The sequence below is a fragment of the Nematolebias whitei genome, chromosome 20 (genome assembly GCF_014905685.2).
Source record: "Nematolebias whitei isolate Nwh7 chromosome 20, NemWhi1, whole genome shotgun sequence".
NCBI classification, from domain to species: domain Eukaryota; kingdom Metazoa; phylum Chordata; class Actinopteri; order Cyprinodontiformes; family Rivulidae; genus Nematolebias; species Nematolebias whitei.
In genome coordinates this window covers 38,563,201-38,580,095 of record NC_056517.1, presented here as the reverse complement: position 1 = coordinate 38,580,095, position 16,895 = coordinate 38,563,201, and the positions used below count along the sequence as shown (strand labels likewise).

The following is a 16,895-nucleotide window of genomic DNA, read 5'->3' as shown; positions in this document are numbered from 1 at the left end:
TAAAGAATAAAGTAGATGTGATTTCTGCATTTTGTATTTTAACGCTTTGCTTGTAAATTTTATTTTTTATTTTTTCCGGACATCCAAGCACCTGCTTGCGGACCCCCTGCGGTCCTGGGACCCCCGTTTGAGAACCACTGTTCTCGACTCAAGCTACTGTTTTGCTGCTGTTAGCTAGCCTCCTTTTACTTTTCGCATGCATTTAGCTACTTTTGCTGCTTTCAGCTAGTGTTTTGCAACGTTTGGCTTTAAGCTAGCCTTCTATTATTTTTTTTTAGCTTTTATCTGCTATTTTGCATTTTTTACCACATTTTTCTACTTTTCGTTTGCGTTTTGCCACTTTGGGCTTTTAGCTGGTGTTTTGCTTCTTTTAGCTTCAACAGCTCCGTTTCAGCTTCTCCAGTAAATTTCAGCTCTCGTTCTTTCTTGTTTTTTACTTTCGTCACATTAAGAGCGGCTCTGATCGACCTGCGCGTTCTGTTTCAGGTCGCCGGTGGTGCAGCAGCCGCACATGTAGAGGAGCTGCAGGTTGACGACAGGAAGATTGCGTCCAGTTTAGAAAACGGGGAGACTTCTGTCTCTCTGTCTTCTTCCGTCCCTGGCGAGCTGTGGACGGGCGGGGGCAGCAGCGCCTCCTACCAGCTCAGCCCTGCGTCTGGAGCCGGGTCCTCAGAGGGCGAAGCTGCAGACAGCATGACTCGGGAGAAATCGCACCACACGCTGGCTGACCTGAAACGCCAGCGGGCGGCCGCTAAGCTCAATAAGTACCCAGCACCTCCTCCTCCTCTTCCCCCTGCTGTAGAGGAGGAGGAACCTTCTGCCGCAGCAGCGCAGGTAACAACTCCTCAGACTCAGTCAGAAACCCAAGCGGCCCCCACAGCAGAGCAGGAGGCCTCCCCCAGCCAGGTGTACTTCACCCCTGCCAGCGGAGATCCTCCTTTACTGAAACTTCGAGCCCCAGAGGAGGAGCAGACCAACAACAAGGAGCCGTGCTGCGGCCTCATGTAGACTCCAGAAACCGAGCCGGCGCGACGAGCTTCCATTAAAACGGGTTTAAAGGTTGAGTGCACTCCAGTCTCACAGCGGAGCGTGGCGCAAGCGTCAAACTGTTCGTCTGCGTTTACCTTCAGCTTCACATGATCACGTGCCTTTCAACATGTCTGAGGTTCGACTGCTCACTTGGCCAAAACACTGAGTCTGCAAACTGACGTAAGACGTCACGAAGACTTCCACACCTGTTCGCTGCTCTACGTCTCCTCCCACTCACCTGTCCTCGTCTCTTCCCACAAACAGGATGGAACTGAGCATCAACGTATACAATTTATTGCACAGGTTAAACGGATAATGAAACGCTTTATTTTTATTATACCCATCATGCAACATAAACTGTTCAGCGCAGAGACGTGATTAGTTGCAGCGCGAGACGTTTTCCTGGACTGTGACAAACATTTCGAACGTGTTTTCTGCTGAGAGGGGCTGCCATGTGCCAACGATGGCTTGATCTACGCAATTAGAGTGCAATCTATTTATTGATGGGGTTTTACTTCCATTTCTCGTGCTGCAAAATGTTGCGGAGCTTTTCTGTCTGAATGTAAGAACTAAAGACTTCTCTGTTAAAAGTCGACGGCTTCGAATCATGCAAACATGCTTTTTAAATTAAAAAAACATTTGTGATAATCACGTTCCTTCTGGGTTGAATGATGTTCGGGTCACTGATTGGTTGAGAAGTTACACAAAAATGCACTTTTTCTTTTAGTTTGAATAGTTTCAATTCCCTGCTTTTTAACATAAAACAATACATTTCAATTTTTTTAAAGGTGCAATTTGTATTTTTTCTTTAAAATACAATATTTAATTGACTCTGACATTTATCATAATTCTCTCGTCAGTATTTCTATTTTGTTCCCTGTAGAGTAAAATCATTATTTATTGTTATTCTGAGAAGTCCTGCTTGTACGTTTCACAGAGAGCACTGTCAAAAAACTCTTTTCACACGATCGTGAAGGTTCAGTGCCTTCATTTAGTGGCTTATTTAATGTTGGTTTGCACAAAGTGTGTTAAACTTGTAAATATGGCATTCAATAATCTGACACGGACTGTAAATGCACTCCCGGGTTTTGTACTACATCTCGGTTTTGTCAGTGATTTTTACTGATTCCTGTTTGAAAAAAAATTACAGATGTTTTGCAAATGACTTTTTGTATTTTTCAAATGCAAGTGCTCCCATTTAATGCGTCACATCAGTCGAACACAAGAGCCGCGGGCCAAATCTGGTCCCCCAACATAATTTAAATGTAAAATATTCCATCTCTCTCTTAATTTTTTATTTGAAAAAAATGATTAATACGTCAGGTTCAGGTTAGGTTTATTTGTCATATGCAAAATCAACACAAGGTCAACAATGCAATTAAATGCTCAGGACGAGAAGAACCGTCTCGACTGGCAAAAAAAAATACAATAATAAATACAAAAGCATGCAGCAAAAACACTAATCAAGTCAACTTTATAGAGCACATTTAAAACAGAACCTGTTATCAAAGTACTTAACAACAACAATCAATGAGAGTAAAATTAACGAGAAAAAATACGATACACTAAGAATAACTGAAGAATTAATAAAAAGCATTTTAAACATAAGGTCACAGATTAAAAAAACACTAGATCAATTTACACTGAGTGAAATGTCTGAGAGAACAGATGTGATTTTAGCAGGGATTTGAAGTGAGGAAGGGAGGTGGTCTGTCTGATGCTGGGGGTCAGGTTGAAGGGAGGTGGTCTGTCTGATGCTGGGGGGGCAGGTTGAAGGGAGGTGTCCTGCCTGATGCTGGGGGGCAGGTTGTTCCAGAGTTTGGGGCCCATGACTGAAAAAGCCCGATCTCCTCTGAGCTTCTTGTTTTTGGAACAGCCAAAAGCAGCTGATCGGATGATCTCAGGGCCTGAGAGGGAACGTAAGGTTCCAGTAGATCAGAGAGGTGAAGGGGTGCGAGGCCATTTAAGCATTTGAAGGTCAACAGAAGAATTTTAAAGACTATCCTCGTACGAACAGGGAGCCAGTGAAGCGAGGACAGAACTGGAGTAATATGTTCAGACCTACGAGTTCTGGTTAAAAGCTGAGCAGCAGCATTCTGGACGAGCTGAAGACGTGAGATGAGGCCTGGCTGATCCCAGCATACAGTGCGTTGCAATAGTCCAATCGGGTCGTGACAAAGGCGTGGACTAGTTTCTCAAGGTCGGGTCTGGACAACACTGGCTTGAGCTTAGCTACCTGTCTGAGTTGGAAGAAGCTTTTCTGCAGAACAGAGTTGATTTGTTTGTCAAACTTGAAGTCAGAGTCTAAAACCATCCCGAGATTTTTACCAGACTGCTTCAGATATGGCTGAAGAGAGTCCAGGTTGACAGGATCAGTGGTGGCAGTTGAGCTAGGGCTAAAGACAATGACTTCAGTCTTCTCATTGTTAAAACTTAAGAAATTTGAAGCCATCCAGGCCCTAATGTCGTCCAGACATTTTAACAGAGGGTGAATGGAGCAAACACTTGCTGGTTTCACAGGCAGGTAGATCTGACAGTCATCAGCATAGCAATGGAATGAAAGACCATGTTTCCTCAGGATGGACCCCAGTGGGAACAAATAAAGTGAGAACAGAAGGGGTCCAAGAATTGAACCCTGTGGGACCCCACACGAAAGAGGTAATGAGGCGGATACATTATTACCAACCTTGACACAGAAGCTCCTGCCACTCAGGTATGAGTGGAACCATTCTAATGCAGCACCTGATCCCAACCCACTGTTCCAGCCGTGATATAAGGATACTGTGGTCAACAGTATCAAAAGCAGCAGTAAGGTCCAGGAGCACAAGTACCGCAAATTGACCAGAATCGTTTGAGATCATAATATCGTTACAAACCCTCACTAATGCTGTTTCAGTGCTGTGGAGTTGCTTAAAACCAGACTGGAAAATCTGTTCTCATTCAAAAACTTGTTTAATTGAATGAGAACTATTTTCTCCAGGATTTTGGACAGGAAGGGAAGTTTTGAGATTGGTCTGAAATTTGAGCAGGTCGAAGGATCAAGTCCAGGTTCCTTAATTAACGGATGAACTACTGCATGCTTGAAAACATCGGGAACCACACTTGTCACAATACTACTATTTATAATAGTAAGAACAGAGGGTCCAATCGTGGGTAGAACTTGTTTGAAAAACGATGCAGGAATGGGGTCAGCGGGGGAACCGGAGGGTTTCATCTGACCAACGACGGTTTAGAAATGGGTTCAAACTGTTTGAAGACAGCTGAGCAAGGGACAAAGACAGAGAGATCAGTTGTGGACTGGGGGATGGATGACCTACTCAACTCTACCTTATCAGCAAAGTATCTGGTAAAGTAGTTGCAGATGTCAACAGAGGCCTCCATGCTGGCAGACCGAGGCACGTTTAAACTACTAAAATACTAAAAAAAAATAAATAAATAAAAAATAAAAATACTACCAAAATACTAAAAATACTTTTTTTTAAACATACTAAAAGTACTACTAAAATACTTTGAAAAAAACATACTAAAAATACAACCAAAATACTAAAAATACTACAAAACATACAACCAAAATATTATAAATACTACTAAAATACTAAAAAAAACATACTAAAAATACTACTAAAATACTAAAAAAAATACTAAAAATACAAAAGAAAACACTGAAAATACTACCAAAATACTAAAAATACTATCAAAATATTACCAAAATACTAATAAATACTAAAAAAATACTACCAAAATACTAAAAATACTACTAAAAATACTAAAAAACATACTAAAAATACTAAACATGCAAAAAATACAACCAAAATACTATAAATACTACTAAAATACTAAAAAAACATTAAAAATACTAAAAAAAAACAAACACTGAAAATACTACCAAAATACTAAAAATACTACTAAAATACTAAAAATCAATGTGCCAAAGTCATTTAGTATTGACCAAAGTTCATGCTCAATAATCCAGGTAAAAAATTCCAACAAAGTTCAGTCAGGTCCTCTGAACGATTTCTTTTTTTGTTGAGACGTTTCATCCTTCATCCAAAGGACTTCATCAGTCCGAGGAGCCACAACAAACTCAGTCCCACAAGCAGCACACTCCCTTAGTGGACCAACCAGTTTGCTGGTGATAAGATGGTTTCTGGGGCGCACCCTCTCCCCCGTCGACTCCTCTGATGCAGCCATAGTCAAGGTGATTCAAAACACCAAAGTTCATGCTCAGTAATCCAGGTAAAAAAATCCAACAAAGTTCAGTCAGGTCATCTGGATGGTTTCATTTTTTGTTGAGATGTTTCATCCAAAGGACTTGTTTGGACCACTTTGGCTATGGCTGCCTAAGAGGAGTCGACAGTGGAGAGGGTGGGCTCCAGAAACCATCTTATCACCAGCAAACTGGTTGGTCCACTGTGTGAGTGTGCTGCTTGTGGGACTGAGTTGTGCTCCTCAGACTGATGAAGTCGTTTGGATGAATGCGAAACGTCTCAACAACAAACAAACAAAAAGAAACCGTCCAGATGACCTGACTGAACTTTGTTGGATCTAGTGTAGACTTCTCTTGGCAGCTGATCAACTTTGAAGCCAGAAAGACGTCTGGATCATTCCGTCATTACTGATCCTGATGTGGAACGAGCAACAGAACGTCGTGAGACAAACTCTTGTTCATGAACCTGCAACCGAGAAAAGATATCGAGTATCTGACTCGAGTTAACGTATCAGCTGAAAGTGGCTCGGACAAAGTTTTAAAATTTGAGCTCCTTTTGGTAACTGAGTGTAGATGTTGCAATGATCAATATCTGTAATAACTGAAGAGAATTAATCCAAAATATTATGTTTTCTACTTCTGTTTGAAACAGGTCAGAGTTGGAGAAAGCCTTTCTTTATTCCCAGCGTGACCGTTAGAAGTGCATGTTTATGTCTGAAGGTGGGAGTGTCCTGCACATGTGTTGAAACCGAATAGTCGCCCCCTTTTTCCACCCTCACCCTCCTCTTGTTGCTTCTTTCTTCATGGCCTCCCGCCCCTTCAGTGCATCTCAGATGTCACCGTCTGTCCTGATCAGTCTCAGCAGTTACCGTCTGCATGCATTTGGTACAAAACTACAAAAATTATTTAAAAGTTTCAGGTTAAAATCCTCTTTGAATAAATAAATACACCAGGATTTACCTCGCCTCAAACTTTCCTGATCGTTAGTTTTTAAAGGGCTGCTCTGACGTAATCCGTTCCGTTAACTCGTCGTTTGATTCTGCCAAAACACGCTCGGTGTGACGCCTAAAAGTCACCGGGGCGTCCCGTGCCTGCATGACACCGGTTTTAGTTTTTAGGGATCTCAAATATCTTTCCCCAAGTCCATTCCAACATGTCTGGAGGGTCACATACAGTACACACCTTTGGCTGTCGGTGGCCTGCTCTTCACAGCAACTTGTTTTTCCTCGTTCGCCGACGTCTTCACGTCCAACTGCTTTAGGTTTGTAGCTCCAAACCCAACGTGCGTGACCGAGTTCATGTTTAGTGAGAAGAAGAAATGGACAATTTTATTGAAGGAACGCAGCTGAAATACCTGCTTCAGTGGTAGCACACAGCATTTCAGAGCATGCCCTAGCACGTCCTGCTTCAACGAGAATATTTGCACAGATTTCATGTGAAGAGAGGAAAAAAGCAGCTGTAGGTGATGAAGTCTCAGCGTTACGCCCGTTTAATGTAAACCGTGACGATCGTAAAGCCTCACCGTGCGGTCTCTTCGACTTCTCACAGTGTTACATACAGGTGCTGGTCACAAAATTAGATTGTCATGAAAAGTTGATTAATTTCAGTAATTCCATTCAAAAAGTGAAACTTGTATATTCATTCATTACACACAGACTGATATATTTCAAATGTTTATTTCTTTTAATGTTGGTGATTATAATGAAAACCCCAAATCTGCATCTCCATAAAGTTGGTCAGCAGCAGGAAGTCTCTAAAACTTCCTGGTAGATGCTGCATTGACCTTGGACCTCAGAAAACACAGTGGACCAACACCAGCAGATGACATGGCCCCCCAAACCATCACTGACTGTGGAAACTTGACACTGGACCTGAAGCAACGTGGATTCTGTGCCTCTCCTCTCTTCCTCCAGACTCTGGGATCTTGATTTCCAAAGGAAATGCTAAATGTACTTTCATCAGAGAACAGAACTTTGGACCACTCAGCAGCAGTCCTGGTGAGACACTTCTGATGCCGTCTCTTGTTCAAGAGCGGCTTGACACAAGGAATGCGACTGCTGAAACTCATGTCTTGCATACGTCTGTGCGTGGTGGTTCTTGAAGCACTGACTCCAGCTGCAGTCCACTCGTTGAATCTCCCTCACATTTTGGAATGGGTTTTGTTTCACCATCCTCTCCAGGGTGCAGATATCTCTATTGCTTGTGCACTATTTTTTTTAACCACATTGTTTCCTTCCCTTCATCTCTCTGTTAATGTGCTTGGACACAGAGCTCTATGAACAGCCAGCCTCTTTAGCAATGACCTCATGTGTCTTGCCCTCCTTGTGCGGGTGTCAATGGTCGTCTTTTAGACAACTGTTGAGTCAGCAGTCTTCTCCATGATTGTGTAGCTACAGAACCAGACTGAGACCATTTAAAGGACTTTGCAGGTGTTTTGAGTTAATTATCTGATCAGACTGTGACACCAGGTGTCTTCAATATTGAACCTTTTCACAATATTCTAATTTTCTGAGATGCTGAATTTGGGGTTTTCATTAGTTGTCAGTTACAATCATCAACATTAAAATAAATAAACATTTGAAATATATCAGTCTGTGTGTAATGAATGAATATAATAAACAAGTTTCACTGTTTGAATGGAATTACTGAAATAAATCAACTTTTTCATGATGTTCTAATTCATGACCATCACCTGTAATTCTTATTAGCACTCCCAAAGAAAAGGGGGGGAAGATGTTTATGCATATTTATGTGTCTGTTAGCAAAGCATCTCCTGAACCACTGAGTGGATTTTAATGAAACTTTCAGGAAACGATCACTGGATACAAAACTACAGCCGTTTACGTTTAGGAGTCAGTCTATTTCAAGATGGCCACTACAGCCAACCGACCTTAGAAAACATAAAAATGGCTAAATCTCAACCGATTCTACGTGCACTTAGCTAAAATTGAGTGTGTTGGGAGCTCAGTGCCAACCCCATTCTCTCAGCATGACACACTGTATAATATTAAAACTTTGACACTGTTGGTGTCAAACCAGTTCATCGGTAAATTATCTCAGGAACCAAAGGGTGTTTCAGTAAGCTTCCCTGAAAAGTAACATGACGTACATCTCAAACTGATTAACTTTTAGAGTCAGCCTAATTCAAGATGGGCACCACAGCTAACTCACTTTAGCCAACTAATAATGTCAGTTTTACAGTTAATGAAGTTAAATTTGGTGTGGAAGTAGCTGAAAGTCATCTTTGTCAAGTTGTCTAATTTTATTATTTTAAGTTCTAATCATCTTGTGAACGTTGTTCGTTACTTTCAACAGAAAGAAGCAGAGATGAAGAAATAGGCAAATATTTGAGTTCTTTAAGAGATTGTGGTTTTGTGCCAAGTCTGCAAAGAGTAATAAAGAGAAGCTAATAAAACATTCACCATCGCAGCAGCTTGCAGAAACAGATCATTATGTTTTTGTTTTTGTTACATGAAGATTAACAATTTTTTGCACTTTGGTTACAAATATGTAATCTAGTCTGATTACATATTGACTTATACTGTTAACTAAATCCATGGGTCAGTTTTATCCTTTAACGTTGCAACATGTTTAAGTTTACTCTAATATTAAGTGCAGCGACAAAACTCTGAAAATCTCTTATCTTGTTCTAAAAACTTTAAACATTTCAACACATCTCTGGTGATTAATTAGTAATTTACTGTTAATTAACTCAAAAGCAGCTGATAAAATTAAATCAGTTGTATTCAAAAACTATTTTAGGACTTTGCTCTTGTAACTCAAAAGGGACCACATTTAGAGTGATTATCTTCCGTTTTTAATTTAAATACAGATTAATAAAATTTGATTATCTCAATTAACTAGGACTCACAAAAGTGCTTAGATAAATACGCACAGGTTGTTTTACAGATGAACAATATGACCATGAAACTAATGTAATTACACTTTAAATGTATATGGGCTCTCTGTAGATGCTTATTTGTAATTTTTGTTATGCAGACATAAAAAGTTGCAACTTTTTTCCTTCAAATCTTTATTTAGAACTTTACTTCAATTACAACCGTCTCAAAAAATACACATTGAAGAACATTGAACATATCAAAGAAAGGAGAAAAAAAGGAAATAAACAATAATAAAATGAAATATAGAAATAAATAAATGAGAGTTAAATTTAAATTGTATTCATTACAGGTATATATTTTTTGTTTTTATAGCCTTTTTGTTATTCGAGTCTGAGATTGAGTCCATTGCAAAGAGATAAAAAAAGGTTTCCTGTGCATTATTTTATGTTTATGGAACTTTGCAAGAAACAAGATCAGATTGATAATAAATATGTGAGAGGAGTCTTTCGTCTTGAAATCTAGGATACCAAACAAAACATTTTCATAATAGAGAAGGAAACCTGGTTGGATATTATTGGATATCAGAGCAACACTGTCCTTCCAAACGTTCTGTATGTACATTTACAAAAAAGATGAATAGATGTTTCTGGAAAAAACTTACAGAAAGAACAGGAAATCTCATTATCAGCTTTGTAAATTGACTTATATTAGGATAAAATCTGCTGCATTCAAGTGGCGAGGACAACAGTGGTAATTCAAAGCTTCTTGCTACATTTTAATCGCTGATAGTATATTTTAATGATTTATAACAAACTAAATTTAGCTTTAACGCATATATTGGGTATTAATAGAGTTATATCGTTAATTTTGTTATTTTTAATATTTCTCAACTGCGGTTATTTCTCTCCTTGAGGCTGCACGTGACTATCCCTATATTACAGGAAGCCGTGTTTTCCGAGCAGCGCGTGAATGTGTCATTTGGCAGGCTCGGGGGGAAGAAAGTCCAAGTGGCCGAGCGGCTGCGGTTTGTAGCGGAGGCGTGGCGGTCCTCCTGGGATAATATGAAAACTGAGAGGCTCAGAAGTCTCCGGAGAGAAAACAAACTTAGTTCGAGCTGACGAGGACCTCCACCTCCGCGGAGCAGCTGGTAAAAAGTGATAAAACGTTATCTCCTCGCGCTACGAACTACTACTGTTGACGTTCTTCTTCTCTGATTTATATTCTGTAGCTAGTTCTTCTTCTTTGGTGCTTTTCAGATAACGGTTCAGTGCGTGCGGGATTCAGCGGGCTAACGGAACCAAGATGTCCCGAGAGGCGGTGAACGGGGTCTCGTGCGGGGACAAGGTCCTGACTCTGGACACCATGAACCCCAACGTGAGGCGGGTGGAGTACGCGGTGCGGGGCCCCATCGTGCAGCGGGCGGTGCAGATAGAGAAGGAGCTCCGAGAGGTAACGTTAAAAAATTTTTAAAAAACAATAAAGCACGAGCATAAAGTTTCGAGCGTGGGAAGAAAGAAGCGCCAAAACAAAGATGATATCACAGCATCGAGGATGGTGAGGTGGCCTCCAGGAACGAGCGAGGGACTCTGGAAAAACTTGTTTCATTTACACTAAAATTCCTGCGGAGGACTTGAACTTTTTTTGTTTTACAAACAGGGAACTTGTTATTTAAAGTAGACCAGTTTAACCAGCTGCTCAGACACCTGTTGGGGGGGATTCCTGTGCGTTAAAGCCAAATAAGAGTGGTTTGAAAGAATGCATATCACCCGCCTGCAAAGCCAATAAACAGACATGCACAGAAATGTTACCTCTAGTTAAATGCCAAACATTTATTTTTGGTCGTTATAAAGCAGAACTAGGCGTGTGGACCAGTCTTATCAGGTTTTAAACCTGCAAAGAAATGCAGCGGAGCCTGCTGGGCCTCCCAGCTGCAGCTCAGTCCAACAAAAACTCTCCCCCCTGAGTGAGCAACGCTAGAGAAACAAGGACGGAGAGAGCTCGTCTTATGTAATAACAGAGCGCCGCAGCCGCCTCCAGCCAGAGCTGTCCGCTCCAGCCAGAGCTGTCCGCTCCAGCCAGAGCTGTCCGCTCCAGCGCATCACTTGTCGTGGCACAAAGACGTCCCATCCAAGTTTCTGGAAAAATGAATCCTTCAACAATATGTGCAACGAGCAGAACAAAGGCTGTGGGGCATCAAGAACTTCAAAAGCTGATCTTACACTTTAGTCTTTGTCAAAAACAAGTTGGGGTTTTTTTGCATTAGAGCCACAAAAATTCACCTTATTATCTCCCACTGCTGTGTCTGTCTGTGCACGTCCATTTGTCTGTTTTAGCAGAACAGTTAAACTTTTAGGAAACTCTCAGAAGGTGGATTTACAGCTACAGCTGATTATCTTTAGGAGCCACAACAATTCAAGATGGCCACCACAGCCAGGCGCTGTAGATTCTAGATAATGAGCTCAAATTAAGTGTAGTAGAAGCTGATATCCTCAACACTTGTAGCTACTAATCTGATTTTCATCCATCATCTTTATTTGCTTCTTCCTTTTTGGGTCACGGGGGTCACTGGTGTCCATGTCCAGCAATCACTGTGCGAGAGGCGGGGGACACCCTGGACAGGTCTCCAGTCCATCACAGGGACACACAACCATTCTCTCTCTCACCCAGGGACAATTTAGAGTCACCAATCAGCCTAACATGCATGTTTTTGGTCTGTGGGAGGAAACTGGAGTACCCGGAGAAAACCCATGCATGCACGGAGAGAACATGCAAACTCCACCCAGAATGCACCCCCCGGTGGGATTTGAACTGGCAACCATCTCGCTGAGAGGCAACAGCTCTACAAACTGCACCACTGTGCCGCCCTACTTTATTTTCAAACGACTACAACTTAAAATTAAAAGCAACCTTAAAGCTAAATGTCGTCAAAAAGCTAAAAGTAGAAAATTGTAGCTAGGAGCTAAAATTAGCAAAAGGCTATCTGTTGCAGTTTTCCTTTCAACTGATCCGTTGTTTAAGGGTTGTCTCCGCAAACAAACCCACGTCAAAGATTTGACAGTTGTTTTACACCGGCTGCCATTCCTGACGCAACCTGGGCTCGAACTGGCAACCTCACTTTAAAAGCTAAAAGTAGTAAAAGGCTAGCAAAGTAACACTAAGGTATTAAAAAGTAAGCTAAAGTAGCTAAAGTTTAAAAGCTTAAAGTAGCATAGGACACTGAAGGTTATGAGATCTCAGTGTGTGGATCATTTTTGTGAATTAAGTTAGATTTTTTGAAAGGTACAAAAGTTATAAAATAAATAAATAAATAAAAAAGGTCAGAGCATAAATGTCCTGCGTGAGAGGAACATTCTCATGTGGGTGGAAAAATAGTGCAAAGTATGCAGGGGGTAGTTAGAAATCAAAAAAAGTACAACAATGAAAACCAGCCTTCACACTGTTGCTACCTGACGTCGGACCTGAAGGATCTCCTGGTGTTCTGAGGGTTCGCAGGCGTGTGCAGCAACAGCTGACAGTTTTCTGAGAGTGTGCTTCCTGTCAGATCTGTGGCTGCGACTCTTTTCCTGGTGGCTCAGCAGATTTTTTTGCATAATGTGTGCGTTTGTGCGCCGCTGTGATGGTGACCCTTATAAACCCTTACCCAGACCATGACACCGTCTGTCCTGCAGCTCGGGCTTGGACCTCAGCTTCTGGCAGGTCTGCGTTTTCTGACAACGATGAGGATGGAAACAGAATCCACCTGTTATTTGTAGTTTCGCTGCCTCTCCCTTTCCCCGTCGGTGGGTGATCTGATTGCCGTGTTGTGTTACAGAAGATATTTTGTCTGTGAACAACCTTAGAAATGGTCATGTGGTTAAATTAGCCTCGATTATTCCCAGTTTGGATCATCTAGCTACAGTTAAAGCAGCCCAACTGAACAGTTCGTTATAAATTCATTGGGGATGGTTTTTAGGCTCGGCTTTTTTTTAATTTAGTGACCCACAAGGGTTCTTGTCCTGGTCTGGTATTGTGTAATCAGTGCCTGGTGCTGAGCGAGCAGGAGAACGCTGGAACGAACCGGATCAGAGAACAACCAGGCCCCTTGTTGCATGCCTGGAAAAAAAGGATAAAGGCTTAACTTCCACTTACATGGACCTCAGATAAGCTCATCCGACTCTTAAACCTGGAGAACGTGAGGAAAACCCCACCTCCGGCTGTTTTTCATAAAATCATCTCGTGGAAGACTTTCAGATAGTTTGATCGCGCAGATCAAACCCATTGATTACAAAATAAACAGATCATTTTCAGAACAGCATGTAACGACTGGAGTAATTTTATTACATCATCCACTCAGTGTTGTTAGAACTATAACCGCTATTTCAATTAACAAAATGCGACATGTTGTTTTTGCAGTTTTCTTTTCGTTCAGTTTAGTGAAAGAGTTAATTTAATCAGTCAAACCTTTTATGAAGCACTTTTCATACAGTAATGTGTAATAAAGTACTTTACAGGAAGTAAAAACAAAAAAATATCAAGCAAAATTAACAAAAATGTCTAGAAGTCTTCAGGACCACCTCTACTCCACTTCTCTTTCTATCCGCACCACGGTAAATCAGGGAACACCGATAGATCATGCGTCTTAAGTGCACACATAATAATAATAATCTATAAGATTAGATACAGCTAAGCCACCATAATCTTTATCTAAGTGAAGTGTCTTGAATTTTACTGCTGGTCTCTTCCCTGTCTAGAGAAACCTGGATATCTGTTTATTCCTTAATTGTAAACTGAGATCTTGAATGTAATGATAAGACAATATATTTCAGCCTGGGCAGGATGTTCTTTTGTACGATCTAAATTCTTGAACTAAAATCTAATACAAATTTTAACCATCTTATGACATCTTTTAGTATCTTGTGTCATAATAATTTTTTTAATTTGTCTCAAGTCCTGCACATGTACAACTCTCAAGTATTTAACTGAGTTCTTATACCATTTAAATTTGTGTCTTTGCCTAATATCCTTACTTGGTTTATAGTTTAAGAGAAAACAAAAGCTGACGTGGCAGCAAAACTTATGAAATGAGGCGATCACGACAGACCGTGGCAACCTGCGATCCACGGACATATGAGAAGACACAAAGATGAAGAACATGTAGGGACACTAACAAGGAGTTGATCACAAACACCTGAGGAAGGTAACGAGACACAGGTAACAGAAGCAGAGCTGGAACACACAGGGATCACAAAAGACACCCAGATCCTCTCATTCCCATGTTCTCAAAGACTGATATCAGTATTGGAAGAGTTATGTTAGGATTCTGCAGGTACATAATTATGTCATCAACAAAATGCCCACTTATGTGGTCTTCTCCCACTTTGGTAATTTTCTTTAGCTCCTTATTTTACCTTATAGTTTGGGCTAGGCCTCTATGAAGATTGTAAATAGTGAAGGGCCGAGGTAGCAGCCCTGCTGTGTGCCTGATAACAGTCTGAAGCTTCTCCTAAGGTGTCAATTGAGTTCAATTATTTAAATTAAATCACATTTCAATAGAAATTCAAGTCTAGAAGTATGATAAAACAAAAAATAAAATGGAAGTAGGGTTTGCTTCAATTAGTATATAATTAATTTTATTAAAAGCCAGACTCCAACAATGTTCAGTCACGTCGTCTGGATGGTTTCTTTTTTTGCTGAGGCGTTTCGTCCTTCATCTAAAGGACTTCTTCAGTCCGAGAAGCCACCAAACAAAAGTGATTCCCACAAACAGCATACTCCATAGTGGGTAAAAAACAGTTTGTTGGTGCTAAGATGGCCTCTGGGGCCGCCCCCTCCCTCATCAACTGCTCTGAGACGTCACGTCAAAGTTCTGCAGTGAGTCTGAATTATAACTGGTTTTGTTGTTTTTCCAGTCCTTAGACGTAGACCAGCACGGTGAGATTCAGGTCTTTATTTTGTGTGCGAGTCCATTTATTGATTTCTTTATTTTTGCAGCTTCAGCCTTATCTCTTTAGGTCTGTGATCCACACATGGAAGTCCAAGGCCGATCTGTGTTGACCCTGCTCTCATGAGATCACGTTAGTGTGAATGTGCCCTAACGTCGTCTTTAACCCACAACAACCAGTTTTTATCTACAACTCATGGTACAAAACTCCAAACTTTCCACTAATGAGCGTTTAAACTTTGGTTTTGATTGGATTGGCCCTGAGGGACATGTCTGAAACTGTCAGTTTCTTCTTTAACGTTTAAGTTCAGCTTTACCAGAAGTCAGTCCTCGTCACCTGACGTCACGTGAGAAACAGCAACAGCTGCTGCTGCGCGCTGGGATCAACACGCAGAGCGCACACGCTCAAAACTGGACTTCTTTTGTCCACTTGGGTCCGATTTACTGATAAAACAAGGACAAATGATCAGACGGAGGAGTGAAACAAAGAGACGAGCCAGTTAAAAGATCAAACATGAGCTGATTAAAACCCCACACACCAGCACTGAGTGGATTGTGAGCTCCAGCAGCCCCCCACCCCCCCAACATTAGACCCAGCCTCTGAACCAGGGTCTTTGTAAAACAGAGAGGGGCTAACGAGGGAGGAGGGGAAGCAAATGGGGACCATGTGATGTGAGTCCTCTGATTTAATTTATAGACATCTGTGGACAACAACACAGATAAGTGTTTATTTCAGGAACTGGTTTTAGGAGCTTGTAGAAAAGAGTAAACATTTTCAGTTGTTTTTTTCTTAAGCTGTAAATTGACTCACGTCTGCGTCTGATGAATGGACTTGCAGGAACTCGTTTTATTTGTTTTAATAACACGTTCTTCGTTGTTGCAGGGAGTCAAGAAACCCTTCACCGAGGTCATCAAGGCGAACATCGGTGACGCCCACGCCATGGGTCAGAGACCAATCACCTTCTTCAGACAGGTTGGACACGTTATGAACCCTCGAAGAAACATTTTTATATACATCGTATCCAGCACTGACTCGTGCACTGACTTGTAATGACAGAGGAAAATGTTTTGTTGTGAGAGCTGCACCGCTCGACTGGTTCTTGTAACGTTGCAGCACAACGTCTTCAATTCAAACTGATCGTGTTTCACCACCGTCACGTTTGTCCCTCACTCTCAGGTGCTGGCTCTGTGTTCGTACCCCGAACTCCTGGAAGACAACAAGTTTCCGGAGGACGCCAAGAAGAGAGCACGGCGAATCCTGGACGCCTGCGGGGGCCACAGTTTAGGTCAGACCGCCGCTCCAGTTTGTGCACTTTTGAATATTGACCTGAGTGAGTCGGCCGGTTCTGTTTGAGTCAAAGTTCACTCCTGTGTTCTGAAGGGGCCTACAGTGCCAGCCAGGGGATTGAATGTGTTCGCCAGGATGTGGCCCGGTACATAGAGAGGAGAGATGGGGGCATCCCCTCCAACCCTGACAACATCTACCTGTCCACTGGTGCCAGCGATGCCATCGTGGTACCAGTCACACATCAGTACCTCTGTACCAGCGTGGCGTCGTTTATTGCTGCCGTGTGACATGGATTTTATAGAACTGACCTTTTATTGAACTCGTGTTAATTATATACTAAAACGTACTTTGTACATCGGGGATCCACCCACAGACCTTTGCTACTGTCACTTTAATCAAATCATGCTACTGAAAAATGTTCTGCCGATCCAAAAATATGTTCAGACTGTTCCGTGCTGAGGCGTCGCAGCTGAAACCAGAGGAAGGATCGTTTCTGTGGAAAAGCTTAAAGATGACTTGGCTGAAGGAGCTAAAACTGAAGTTGTTCAAAGTTAAGAAGCAGAACACGAGCTAAAAGATTAAAAAGGAGGCAAACACTACCTGAAAGAA

The 16,895-nt window shown here is 41.6% G+C and overlaps 2 protein-coding genes across 3 annotated transcripts in view; both read left to right on the top strand.

The window, feature by feature from the left end:
* ppp1r16a (protein phosphatase 1, regulatory subunit 16A) overlaps window positions 1-1,456 on the top strand; it is an 11,218-nt gene extending 9,762 nt beyond the window's left edge. Inside the window, exon 10 of the mRNA XM_037694440.1 lies at window positions 487-1,456. Coding sequence (XP_037550368.1) covers window positions 487-1,008 — 522 coding nt within the window. The 3' untranslated portion in view covers window positions 1,009-1,456. The remainder of the gene's footprint in view (window positions 1-486) is intronic.
* Window positions 1,457-10,073: 8,617 nt separating this feature from the next.
* si:ch211-217a12.1 (alanine aminotransferase 2-like) overlaps window positions 10,074-16,895 on the top strand; it is a 12,662-nt gene continuing 5,840 nt past the window's right edge. The window contains exons 1-5 of one of the 2 annotated variants that reach the window (XM_037694126.1): window positions 10,074-10,225; window positions 10,335-10,527; window positions 15,882-15,971; window positions 16,176-16,284; window positions 16,380-16,513. In XM_037694126.1, the coding sequence (XP_037550054.1) occupies window positions 10,381-10,527; window positions 15,882-15,971; window positions 16,176-16,284; window positions 16,380-16,513 (480 nt within the window). In that variant the 5' untranslated portion in view covers window positions 10,074-10,225; window positions 10,335-10,380. Of the gene's footprint in view, window positions 10,233-10,334; window positions 10,528-15,881; window positions 15,972-16,175; window positions 16,285-16,379; window positions 16,514-16,895 lie in introns of both variants that reach the window. The other variant, XM_037694127.1, reaches the window with a different exon arrangement.